The sequence below is a fragment of the Accipiter gentilis genome, chromosome 31 (assembly GCF_929443795.1).
Source record: "Accipiter gentilis chromosome 31, bAccGen1.1, whole genome shotgun sequence".
NCBI lineage: Eukaryota > Metazoa > Chordata > Aves > Accipitriformes > Accipitridae > Astur > Astur gentilis.
In genome coordinates this window covers 12,767,124-12,780,222 of record NC_064910.1, presented here as the reverse complement: position 1 = coordinate 12,780,222, position 13,099 = coordinate 12,767,124, and the positions used below count along the sequence as shown (strand labels likewise).

The following is a 13,099-nucleotide window of genomic DNA, read 5'->3' as shown; positions in this document are numbered from 1 at the left end:
TGCACTGGTTGTTGTTTTTCCAGCGATGATGGTAGATGTTGCAACCGCAGCGCTGGGCTTTCTCACTCGGAATCAGCAGCTGCGTCCAAAGAGTTCTCTCACACTCAAGCGCCACGGAAGAGAGAAAAGTCCCTCAAAACCTCTCCCGGTACAAGACAACTAACAAAAGCAAACCACCCCGCCGCGGCCAAGCCGTGACCAGCACCGTAGGTGCCACCCGCCCGCCAAGAAATCTATTTATGGAGCAGGCAGGGAGCGCGAGCGCCGGGGAACCGTCGGCAGCACCCAATGAGGAGGGAGCGGCGCGCTCCAAATCCACCTCCTTCCCGGAGGGAACACCGACCTGTTTGACATCCTCGCCCTCGGAGCGGGGCGCGGTGCTGCAGGAGCTCAAGCAGCTTGTGAGAGGAGAGCGGCTTCCCCCAAAGCGTACGTGAAAAAGATCTCTGCGGCGTACTCTGTCCTCAAAGCCCTGCTTCCCTGCTTGCTTTTTGGCCGAGCAATAGCTGCCGGTAAAGATAATCCAGTCGGAGTTGTAACCGCGAACTCAGGCCGCCGCGTGAGGGGAGCGGAGGCCCAGAATCTGCTTTGCAGAGACTCGGGAATTGTTCGCAGGGGGATGACAAAACACCCTGATTTTATAAACTTGAAATGTGACATTGGACTACTGAACTGAAGCATGCGTAGCTCCCCAGCAGATGCTTATCTTCACAAGGTAAACAATGTCTGTTGTGATTTTTTCCATTGATTTAGACACATTTTTAAATATAAATATCCATGCATATCCTACATGGAGCGACATCTCAGATAGTGTCAAGCACAAGAACACAAAGCTTTGGAAAATGAACAAAAATCATGCATCCATCTCTCTCTACATGATCATATTTTAAAATCACTGATGTGATGCAAACCCAGTTTTGTCACAGCCTCTCTCTACCAAACACACGCGCCGGCACACTTGTCTCTTGAACCGGACTGCCACCGTCACGCTGTGCCCAAGCGCCAGCAAGCAGACGGGTGCGCGTCCTCCCTTTTGCTGGGGGTAAGCTGCAGGCGGTTTTGTCAGCGCTGTTTTGACGAGGGCAGCAAATACGCTCAGGACGCTGCTACCACACACAGCCCGTCTGTACGGCTCGTGGTGTTGCTGGCTGATTCAGTCTGACGGAGGGCACAGGCCAGCCCCTACTGCGTTTCTGTTGAGTTACCTAGAACGTAGGATACAGCGTGTGCTCTGAAGTCATGCTTTTATGCTATCTACAAAAAACTGACGTAACAACCTAAACTGGACTGATAGGATGCGGTGATATTGGATCTTCAAGAAGTTTGATGTTCAAGTAGGTCAGCCCCCCCCAAACGTGAACCTGCAGAATGGTTTATAAAGGCCTGGCTTATTGTATCAGGTGGCTTAACTACTTTTAAGCTAGTAATAAAAGTTCTAAAGCTCAATTTATATATCATCATTATCCTTGTCAGGGCCAACTGCTCAATCCCAGAAGAGTTAAGGACATTTAGGTCACAAAAGATGACTTTGTCAGCCAGTTAAAACAAGAATTATACCATGACACAAGCAATCCCGTAAGTCCACTGTTTATTTTTTTCCAGAATACGAAAGCAGGCACACATGTGCTAATCTTCATATCAGTGATGAATTTGCCTGGAAGGAACAGGAAAGTTAGCAAGGATATGTACTAGTCCCAGGCAAGTCCAAGCAGCTCACAAACATTCTGTAACTTTACTTCAAAAAAGTTGTTCTTGTAAGTGAAGTCTTCCCAAAATGCGTTACCTCACCTGCCTGCTGATATTACTTCATTGGGATATTGAACATTCTCAAATTAAGTTTGAAGATGATTCACCCCTTCTCTAGTTCTTCTGAAGCCAGCTACTGCTCTGTCTAGCTAAATTAAACCAGTACGACTAAGGCCCAGGAATGAGCGGACCTAGCACTGGAGTCAGGATGCCTGAAATACTTATCCAACTTCTGTTCTTGGAGCGCATTGCAGGAACTTCTTAATCTCAGCTCTCTCTGTCAAAGACACGCAACTGCTTGCCCGAGGTATCAAGTAAACAATATTACATATCAAAAACAAATATAAGGCCTCACACCTGACCATAAATTGCATTTTTATCACTTTGAAAAAATCATTGACCCATCTTTTTCTATTTAAAGAGAAAACAAAGTTCTGTCTAATACTCACCTGACAAGGTGGATGACTTGCCAAATTTTTTTTACTTGTTCTTACACGAAAAAAATGTATTAAGAAATAGCAAATGGGTGGAGAAACAGAGCCAGTGTGTCTGTCTGTTCTCTGCACCACATACTTTTAGATGAGACAAGCTAAAAGAGAAGCAGAGGACAGTCACAACTCACCACATTTGCAGCCCCATCCTTCCTGTGGGCAGAGGTTAGACATGGCTCTTTTTGGCATGGGTGACCTGCTGTATGAGTCTATCAGAGATGAAAGAACCAAATTATACACTAGAACTACTAGGGAAAGCCACTAATATTCTACAGTATTAATCTTTTGTCGTAAAAACGGAAGTGTTTTAATTAAAATATTGAAACATCTGGTAATACTACATATTAATGTAAATATAAGCCAAATACACAAGCGAATCAGGGATGCAATTTCTCGGCAATGGAAGAATACAATTACTACACGCTAGCTAAAACTTCAATGGCGTTTCACAAGCAGATGGAGGAACATGCATTTTAGTACTTTATTCTAGTGGTTCTTGAAGTACTCCAAATGCAGGGGTTTGAAAAAACCTGTATTTTTTGCTCCATTCAAGTCCTTTTCCTATTGCGAATCATCTCGTCCCTTTCTTTCAAATGTGTCTTTTGTATCTGCGTGAAAAGAGCAAAAAGAAAACAACCTTTTCAGCTCATTAAAAGTTTAAGGTTTGTTTCATAAACTTGTCAAGTGAAAAACACACAGAGAATAGTACGGTTTAGATAGTGGCCTAAAACAATTAGTGAGAAAAACACCAAAATGCACAATTGGGAGTGTAATTCAGCCCAAGGTACACTGAAAACTGAGTGCACCAAAAAGTTTTCCTTTGTATTCAAAATTTGGCAGAGATATTGAAATGAGCATGAATAGGAGCTCCAGTAAAAAGCTGCCAAATTTTATGCTTAAGAATCGCCTGCTTTCATTTCCACAGCCCAACGAATTCATTTGGGTAAGTTTGGATAAGTATTTGAAATAGACATCACATTTGAAAGCAGTCAAAACATTTTTCAAGCAGTCCTTTCACTGATAGGATGAATTAAACTGCCATCTCAGCTCCCTTGTAGAAGCTAAAGCGACATGATATTCTACAAGAAGATCCTGCGTTGCTTTTCTCCTCCTATTACTGAAGGTAACTCCCCCTCCTCAAAGGAAGTAGACTGGAAAAAAAACAGAACTGAAGAGGGTGTGCCACAGGACTGGGACAGAGCTCTTTGTTGCCATCTATTTAAACTCAGCTTAATGGTGAAGGTACTTCACCAGGAGTGAACCTGCAACTTGCGCAAAGGACAGTAATTTTTCATCCAACTGCAACAGTCTGATCAAAACTCTTACGGAAACTAGAACATTAATTCCCAAATTGGGATCTGAAAGTCACTGACAGCCTGTAAGGCCACGATGGCCAGCAGCTGATCTGTGGGAGATAACCATAAAATACTTCAGTAGGGTGAAGAATAATTGTTAACTGATAATGTTTCTTGACCCAATGAAGGTGAGAAATAATAAACTCAGATATTTAGTTACACAATGCAAGAGCAGTTGACTTAGGAAGGCAAAAGATCAAAGCCTCAACGAGTAGTGAGGCAAAGAGCAACGTAGCAATTCATACCCTGATAACTGAAAAAAAATAAGAGAACTGCTACGTTTTATCCACAGGTAAGTAACAGAAACCCATAAATTGGCAGTTTCTTGCTCACCACAAGAGAACAGCCTGAAATGTCAAGCCTTCTCTTTAACCTTTTCTTCCTAGGTCGCAGCAGCCAGTCTTTCTTCCTTCTCTCCAAACTCCAGCCTGTGAAGCCATAAATGGACAAAGCCAGAGGAGATGAAATCAGCATTACCTCAGCAATTCCTTCCAACCATTACCTTCAGGTTTGCCCGTTTTGTGGTGTATAGCTGTGCCCAAATTTCATGCAGCAATCTATGCCTGTTTAGACTGAAAAAAAAAATCAGTAAATTTGCTACTCTTCAGTCACTTGGCAACCCCCACATTGCCATCTCATTTAGTTACGGTCCTCTCGTATCACAAGGTGAGACAATGACTCATGGCCCTGCAAAAGTGTCAATTCCTAAGGGCTGCGATGGCAGGTGGCTGAGCAACACTCAAGGCAAACGCCATTAAGTTTGCCCATACTAAGCCTTCTATTGCTGTGTATATTTTCAGTAGATTCTGTGTTACCAAATCTAGGTGCTGTCCTTCACACAGATAGAGGTCTTCTCTGCACTTCCAACTGGTAAGCACCCTGTGAAAGCAGTTCACAGCTTTGTTGCTACTGGCCAACTTCCTTCTAAAATGATTAAAACATCTGTAAGAAATAAACTCGAATTGTTGATGGAGCAGACAGAAAAACTCTCTGGTAGAGCACCAAAATTTTTGTATTTCTAGAGCTACTACAAAGGAATATACAAAAACGTTTTCTTTTTTTTTTTTATTTCTTTTTAGAAAAATCACAATGTTGATAGGAGGTTTTAGTAAGTAATTTTTATGCTTGCAAAAGCTGAAGAAGGATTCAAGAGTCTGGTTAGCTAAAAGGTAGTTTGAGCTTCCCCTGCCATTCTATCCCTAAGAAACACTGGCTTATTTCCATTTTCTCTACACTTGGCATTGATATGAGATACCTGTTTATTCATGCAGGTAAGCAGTACATTCCATTTCTTTGTATTTACATAGATCAAATGTTTATATAAAAATCACTTTTGCACCCTCAAACACATTTAAAGGTTTTAGCAGTTTTATACTAAAAGCAGAAGTGGGGCAAAAAGAGGTTTACAAATTAATTCCATAACAAAATACTAAAATCTGTGTAGAGCTTTGTTGCAAGCTAAGGAACATGTACAAGAAATTCTTAAATGAATTATCCTTGGCATACATTCATATTTGAATGCACAGACATATTTACATGTTTAATATCCAAATTCATAATGACTTCTAAGATGTTCCATGAAATGACATCTTTCTGTAGAACTCTGCCAGGTGGCTGAAGCACATTAGTAAGACACATATCGTAAAATTGCATGAAAATTGGAAACAATTAGAATGAAAGCCAACAGAACTGGTCAGACTATTCCTTCCAGACAGAACTAGTTATTATTGCAGACTTAGTCCTTTAACTGTTATGAGTTGCAGTTTTCCATGTTTCCACAAATCCTTGAAACCTTCCTGCGGCTTTCAAGAGCCACAGCAAAACTCAAGTGCTTTCAGTTGAGGATGCAATCACAGGTCCTCATCCCGATGGCAATCCTTCACAAGTCCAAAAGCATTCTTCACACATATGCTATTTATATTGTTCAAAGGATGCTTGTGGAATGAGGCTGGGTTGTTCTGGTCAGTCTTGCTATTATGTACTTTCAAACTGTTTCTGTCTTATAAGCCTTTTGAATTCAACATTATTTTCTGTTAAGTTTTTGGTTATGGAAGCCTGAAGATGTCAATACCCACTCCCCAATACTTCATCCACAACTGTTTAGACAATTGCCAAACACCACTCTTACCAGATGTACAAAATCGATTATGGTTCTGATTTGCAAATCAGGCTTTTCCACATTTGACCAGCTCAATACTTGCTAAGCAGGAAGAACCAGAAAGGATGAAGGGTCTGTGTGCACTAGTTTGGGTGTTCTGAATCTGTACCAGACAGATGCAACAAAAAAAAAAATATGCAAAAACAAAACTGAATTTTTGTCTCCTGGATGCTCAAGAACAAGTATCCCTTCCCTGGTGGCTGACCCAGGCAACTACACAGACTGTATCAGCAGCACCCCCACCCAGATCCATTACCCACACACAGTGAGCCATTTGCTTTCAGGTGCCCACAACATACACCCAGTTGTTTGGCGGGTACACTCACTGCGTTCAGGATATTAAAAAAATGTTTGCACTGCCTGAAAGCAATGGCATAACAAAACATTAATTGCTTATTGTTTTTGGAGAGGTAAGGAAAAGTTAAACATACTGAATGCACTTGAGACACACCCATTTGTCACAGGAGTAAAGGAAAGAATGTAAAGGCACAACATACTTCTACACTCCTGTCATTAAGGCCATATATTGGTGTGCAACAATGCTTCACAGGGCTAACCATAGAGAAGTACTCTAACCATAGAGAAGTACTCATGTCTAAGTCACACTCCCAGATGTGTTTCAAACAAGAACTGTTTTCTCATGCAGCTTCAGACACTGCTGTTTACATTATGCTTTTTTTGTTTCCTTTTTTTTTTTTCAGGCAGAATGCAGGCTCTCTATCCAGTTTCAATGATCTGTTCTTCATCGTGTTTTCTTGAATTTAGTTCTCCAGAAGTGTGCGCTGAACTAAAAAAGTGAAAAACAACTCAAGATTAATACACTAAATTAGTATATATTGTAAGTTATGTATTACTGTGTAACACTGTATGTGGACAACAGACTTTTTTTAGTAGGCATTTGAAACTGTGAGATAAATTCAGGTAAGCAGAGGCTTGATTCTGTGAAGCCAGCACCCTGCATACCAAGGGATGTTACATCCCAGATTTCTAACTCAAATAACCACATCCTACTGGATCCGTGTAGCTATCTACACTTGCAGTATAACCCAACATGCAGTTTCAGACTTGCAGTTTTGTGGATGCAAAAATGAAATGGAGTACAGTCTGCATAACAGATAGAAAAAGTGGTTTGTTCAAAGAAAGCACTAGCCTAGGTTATCTACATTTTCAGGAAGTCAAAGATAAGTCTACATAAAATTTAAAAAATGCAAACCTCTTCTGCCATGCCATCTGACCTGGCTTAATGCAAGACTGCTTCTAACTAGAAGCCATGTAGGTGCATCAACACTATATTACCAAAAGCAGAGCTAATGTCTGCTGACTCCCAGAACTTAGATCAGGAGTAGCACCATGCTGACCATGATTGCCCAGTTTCTTGGCTCAAAACATGCTCACACTTGCCTGCAAAATATAATAGAGGTATGAAATTTGGGATGTAACATGACATCAATATGTGGGCAGGAGTAATCATTTATGATAACATGCCACATTTGATTTTATTGGTTAAAATAAAGTATGCATCGTCTGGCTCATCTTTCACATCTGAGTTCTGGTGAATCTTGCCCAAAATTTTAGCATATTCTGACTCCAACTCATATGTTAACTGCCTTTGGTAGAGGTGTTTGGACAATACTGCTTGCTTCACTAATGTGTAGCCGAATTGAGGATACCTGCCTATCTCCAGTCCTGACTTCAACAGCCAGTCACAAGAAAATGTTTTCTCCTTGAGATTTTTATATATGTAACAGCTTAAAGGAAAAATGTTTATAAAGAGGATCATGAGCCAGATGGAAGTTTTTAGCAAACTGATGAAATACCTAAGAGAAATAAGGTATAATTTTTTTTTAAATTATAAAAAAACAAGAACTAGTTCTGCAGGTTTTAGATTAAGCCCACAGAAGAATATATTGCAGATCTATACTGCTTTGAGATTTTAATATTCAGTGTTTCAAAGACTCTCAACAAGCTTCAGCATGAGTTTGTACTGCTTCTTCTTTTGTTGACCAGTCACAAGGGCTAGAAGGCCAAGTCTTCACCTATACTGTTTCCTCCAGATCTGTCTATGGCTTTCCTGGAGTTAATCATCTGTTCCATCAGCCAAGTACCCCAGACAACCATACCTGGAAGGGTGAGGTTGTTAGGGTTTTTGTTGCTTTAAAAGAGATCCTTCCACAGCTGTCACCATTGTAGAAAGATTTATTATGTGATGATTCTTTCATACAAGAATCATTCTCTGTTCACAGCAGAGAATGTTTTAGTTACAACAACATGCTAGTAAGTTCAGACCTCCTTGCTCCCAGTGTAGTTTCACCTCTGTCCAAAAACTATTAACATTTTTTAATATACTTTCTTGCAGAGTTCTCTATGGGTTTACAACCAAAAAAGGTATCAGATTCCAATCAGACACAACATACACTGATAAAACACCTGTCAGCGAACTGCAGTTAAGTATCACACTATAGGGGCAGGCTTGTGCTTTCATAATTGTCTTTACTAACACTTTTCAGAGAAAATTAAATTCTCTACTTTCTCCAGCTTCTGTATTTCAAGGACTCCTCAAGGCAATAAACCAATCTGTTCAAAGAATGAAAAACTAGAGAAGAGTGGCCATATTATCAGAACTGAAATCTTGATTCAATTCTAAGCTGTCATGGTAGTTACAATCATTTTTTTGCGAAACAAAACAAAACAGCCTAACTAATTTTGTCCATTATGTTAGATGTCAGTTAAATGCATTTAATAGGATCCCCACCAAAAAGCTGATTTTCCATCTAGATTCTTCTCTTACCAGGTGGCTCAGATTGCGCTCCCCGATGGCTATCCATATTCACATTCTCTTCATCTGCTAGGAAAAAAACAGACTTTTAGCATTCAAATTCTCTTATCTTCAAAGTTGTTGATTAATGGAGATAATTTGTGAGAAGAAATAGCACTGAAGAATCTGGGCTGCTGATAGTAATTGAGTTGCCCTTGTGTTGCCTGCATGCTAATTTTAACATGCGTGGTAGATGTTATTCAGTTTCTAAACTTCCTAAATTAAAAACAGCAGTGCCTGGCTGGATGACTGCTTTATTATCTCCCTTCAACAACTACTCAGAAAGACTAGAAAGGACAAAACCAAAGCTTCTGCCCCACCTATCACCCACAGTACTCCCAAAGTTCTCTGATACAAGTTATATCTTATTTAGGTGAAAAGGAAGCAGACAGCAAGCAATAGATGACTCAGAAGAAAGAATCATTTGGAGATGAATATCCAGGTAGCTGTCAGAAAACTAGTATGTAGGCAAACATCTTGTGAAAACACAAAGGCAAGATTTACAAAATTAGAAATAACAAAGTATTTTTCACCACAAAAATAGCGTCTAATCCCCAACTTGCACTCAATTTTCCTTAAAGAAATGTTTTCTTGCAGTCTCTCCTGCTTACTCTTTAGCAGAAAGTGCTTTTATTTTAAGAAATGCAGACCCTTAAGTCTGTCTGCTTCTGAAAGTCTAAATTTTGGGTGAGACATTCTTCAAACACCCTGTCTTAGATGACTAGTAAGAGAGGTTACTCCCCGTGAACACAAATTCACCATGCTATTAAAACTACCTTATGCATAAGATCAATTTCTAGCCCCCCATATAAATACAAAACCACATCTCTTTAGACAGTAGAAAACAAAACTAATTTAGAATTCTTACCACTTTGTTTGAAACAGAGTTTCTTCTTCTGGTAAGCAATGAAACTAGATACTGCTCCAATTACAGTAGCAAACACAGCACTAACAATTCCAGCTATGGCTCCCTGAGAAGCTGGGGTGGAGGGAAAAAAAAAGGTTGTATACATTTTCCAGAATTGAAAGTAATGTCAAACTTGTATTGTCTCAAAGTAAACTCTGTGAATACTTCCAAAAAACAATAAACTGAAATTATTACATGAAACTGTAGTAATCAACTCTTTCTGTCTTTGTGGATAATGAAAACTGAATCCTCTAATTTTATAATCATTGATTTCTTAGCAATGCCTATTGTTAAGCAACTTAAGCATGCCTCTTTTAAGTTCCACTAATTAAAAAAAACTACCCTTTTGTAGCTAAATCTATCACAGACATAGATTTATATATTTACCCTCAGCTGTTTGGCCATCATTTGGACTTGGGTCCTTCCGTTCTGTAAAAATGAACAAAAGGTTTAGAGTTTACATGTCTAAAGAACAGTCATATAATAATTGACAACCTTTTAATCAATTAACCATGCAAAATTGCAAGCCATCTATTATATCGATACAGTGCTAAGCTCTGGCACTCAAACTTTCTATTTTCAAAGCACAGCTCATGGTGGTGCTAACTTCAGCCTTGGGTGCTCAGCACTTCTACAAAATGAGCGCAGCACACCTGTGAAATCTGGTTTAATCAATTTGCCCACCACCACCGAATACTCAGTGGAGAGGAAGAGCATGTAATTTCAGGGTAGCATTCAACTGTATTTCCATGGAACCAACTATCTCTTCCTAAAATCCCAGCCTCATTTACTAAATACCTTTGCAATTCTCTTAGCAAACAAGACAGAAGTTCTGTAAATACCATCTTTATTTATCACTATGCAACTCATACCACTGAAGCAGGAACCTGTGCAGATGAAAACACCACACGAGTCTCAACAGATGCTTCTTGCCCCCACCAATTTTCATGTTACTGCCCCAAAGTAACCTTGGAAAGTGAAAGCTTCCCAAAAAATTAGGATCATTAACCTCTGTCTAGGACAACTCTCTGAAGAAGTCAGTAACCAGTGGCACATCTCAACACCACATCAAGATACTTAAGGTAACTCTGATCTGGAAATAGTAAAGTTGCAGTAATGCACACAGGGATGACTAACCCCATCTTAATGATGACTACTGTCATGTGCAGCTTGATCCCAGTGACCATCTCTGTACTGAGCTGCACCATAATGATTAGACATGGCAGATTACTCTGAGAGTAAGCTATGAAATGGTTTTGTGCTGCTCAGAGTAGGAATACCCTACATCACTTTGAAGTATAAGGATCAATTTGTCCTCTGGGACATATGAAATCTTTGAGAACACATGGCAGACCCTCTTCTGGCCCAGCCCTGGGCTTCCTAACCACAAGAACTAAAAGAAACTGAGAGTATGTCACAGAAGATCTGAAAATAATACCTGGATGCCTTTAAGAACTACAGTCATGGTGAATTTTGAAATAAGCACCACATTTACATCTCAGTTTTAAAACGCACCTTTCTTAGCATAACAGTAAAAATCATTGAAGGTTTTACCTCTAGACCAGTTTTACCCCTTAAATATCTGGGAGGTTTTGGCAGAGACAGAATACATTGCTTTTGAACTGGAAGGTATGCTCTTCAGTTTCAGATATCAGAACCAAAGGTGTTACAAATTAGACCATGTTAACCAGCTTGTGAGCAAGCTTTTATCAAAAGCTCAGGTGGCCATAGGATTGATATGAAGCACAATGTACTATCTTACCATTGCTGCCACCACCATGACCTCCTCTGTTTGGTAAATGACCATCGTATAGATCTGAATCATCAAGTTTGCCTATTAAAAAAAAATTATTTTACACATTTTAAGTTCAGTGAAAAGACATCTCAAGGCACATAATGACATGGAAGTTTTCTCGAGATCGTTCAGCTGAGTTTGTGGTGGTTTTAGGCTCAGTGTCATACTCGCAACATGTTCACATTTCAAAAGCCCTCCCAATCTCAAGTCCCTTCAGCTCAGCACTACACAGTTTGATAGCAGCACTACTGCCTCTGGATTTCCTGAACAGAGAGAAGTCGGTGTCCAGGAGCAGGTAGTACTGCACAAGTCATAGACTAAGCAAGCAAGAAGCCCTGTAAACTACTTAACTGAACAGCCCAAGTCTCACTATCCTGTTGAAGCAGAGAAAGGACATGGACAGGAAAGGACCATTTCTTTTCAAGGCTGCAGCTGTGTTGGGTTTCTAAGTCACAACCAGTCTTTTGAACCTGTACAACACAGTAGCTAGAGGAAAAAAAAGAGTTCAACATGCCACAGTCCAGTGTCTGCTGTACTTGCAAGATGATGGGAAGATCCAAATGTAATTCCCTCCTCTGATTTATTGCAGGACATTGAACCAGTCCCTCTCCTCTTCCACTGGACCCTACCTCATGGGGGCTGAGTTCTCCTCCTTCCCTCTGCTGCCAAATGAATCTTCAGTTTATGCAAAGCCAATCTGTTTCGAGCAGCAAAACTAAAAGCATTGCATCAGAGGACATTTTAGTTGGGTGGCAAAAGCACTGTACTGAGGCATGCAAGATCTGAATTCAAGTATCTGCTGCAAATCAGGCAGGAGAAGAAACAAGAACCAGTGCTTGCATTCCAGGTAAGGACTCTTTACCAACATATTCATGGATAATGGCATCATCACAGCTGCATCCATCTGAATCTGTTTTGTTCTGAGTTAGGCAAAGACAGAAAAGACCTCTAAAGCACAACAGGCAGGGAAGAACATGTATTTTAAGCCTTTCAAACACAAAAGAATTGAATTTCTTAACTGGGCCTTTAAAAAAACATTAATAAACACCCAACTCTAACTTTGAGCTTTACCTTTAATTTAGATGCTTTAAGAATACAGATCACAGGTAGTTTCTACTTTTTAGCATGACTAGTAGGGATTCAGTTTGTAAAGATGAAGGGACTCAATCCAATACACAGGTGCTCCACCATAAGCAGCCAAGAACAGCATTGCCCCAAGCACACACACTCTGTCCCATCCTTTCTCCTCCCCACACCATCCCGCTTTTAAGTGAATGGAAAGTGACTCAACAGGTTTGTTATGAAATTTCAAGACTACCGCAAAGCTTATTTGCAAGACAATTTTTCCTGAATCCTCAGTGTTTATCCAGTGCAACATCTGACATACATAGCACCCAGTTAACAAGCAATAATTATTAGAAGTTTAACTGAGATAGTAAAACCATGTCACGATTCAGAAGATTGTGCTAGAAGCCATACCAGTGTCTTTAGGATGTGCAGGTGGACCTTGCTTGGGGTTATCTACACACAAAGAGATATTTAGAAAAAAAAAAAATAAAAAGGTTAAGATATCAAAAGCAGACTATAATACAGTAACTTTGAAAGGGACTAGGAAAGATTAACAAATACTTTTCTACTGTTCAGAAATTCCTGTTAGGTCAGTCTTACCAGTGTCTCTAGGAGTTGCAGGCGGACCTGGCTTGGGGTCACCTGTAGACAAATAGAGTTAGCATAAAGTCAGCAAAGTTACTAGTGTGAAGAAACCAAAACCAGAGCATATAGTGACCTTGAAAGACCACCTGACCTAAAAAATGGTATCAAATCTTCCCCAT

At 40.0% G+C, this 13,099-nt stretch overlaps 1 protein-coding gene across 3 annotated transcripts in view; it reads right to left on the bottom strand.

The window, feature by feature from the left end:
- Window positions 1-4,638: 4,638 nt before the first annotated feature.
- The window catches only part of CD99 (CD99 molecule (Xg blood group)), a 33,690-nt gene continuing 25,229 nt past the window's right edge, over window positions 4,639-13,099 (bottom strand). The window contains exons 5-11 of one of the 3 annotated variants that reach the window (XM_049834511.1): window positions 12,936-12,977; window positions 12,747-12,788; window positions 11,235-11,306; window positions 9,860-9,901; window positions 9,434-9,544; window positions 8,539-8,592; window positions 4,639-6,537 (exon numbers count right to left, since the gene is read on the bottom strand). In XM_049834511.1, the coding sequence (XP_049690468.1) occupies window positions 6,512-6,537; window positions 8,539-8,592; window positions 9,434-9,544; window positions 9,860-9,901; window positions 11,235-11,306; window positions 12,747-12,788; window positions 12,936-12,977 (389 nt within the window). In that variant the 3' untranslated portion in view covers window positions 4,639-6,511. Of the gene's footprint in view, window positions 6,538-8,538; window positions 8,596-9,433; window positions 9,545-9,859; window positions 9,902-11,234; window positions 11,307-12,746; window positions 12,789-12,935; window positions 12,978-13,099 lie in introns of all 3 variants that reach the window. The other 2 variants (XM_049834509.1, XM_049834510.1) reach the window with 2 other exon arrangements.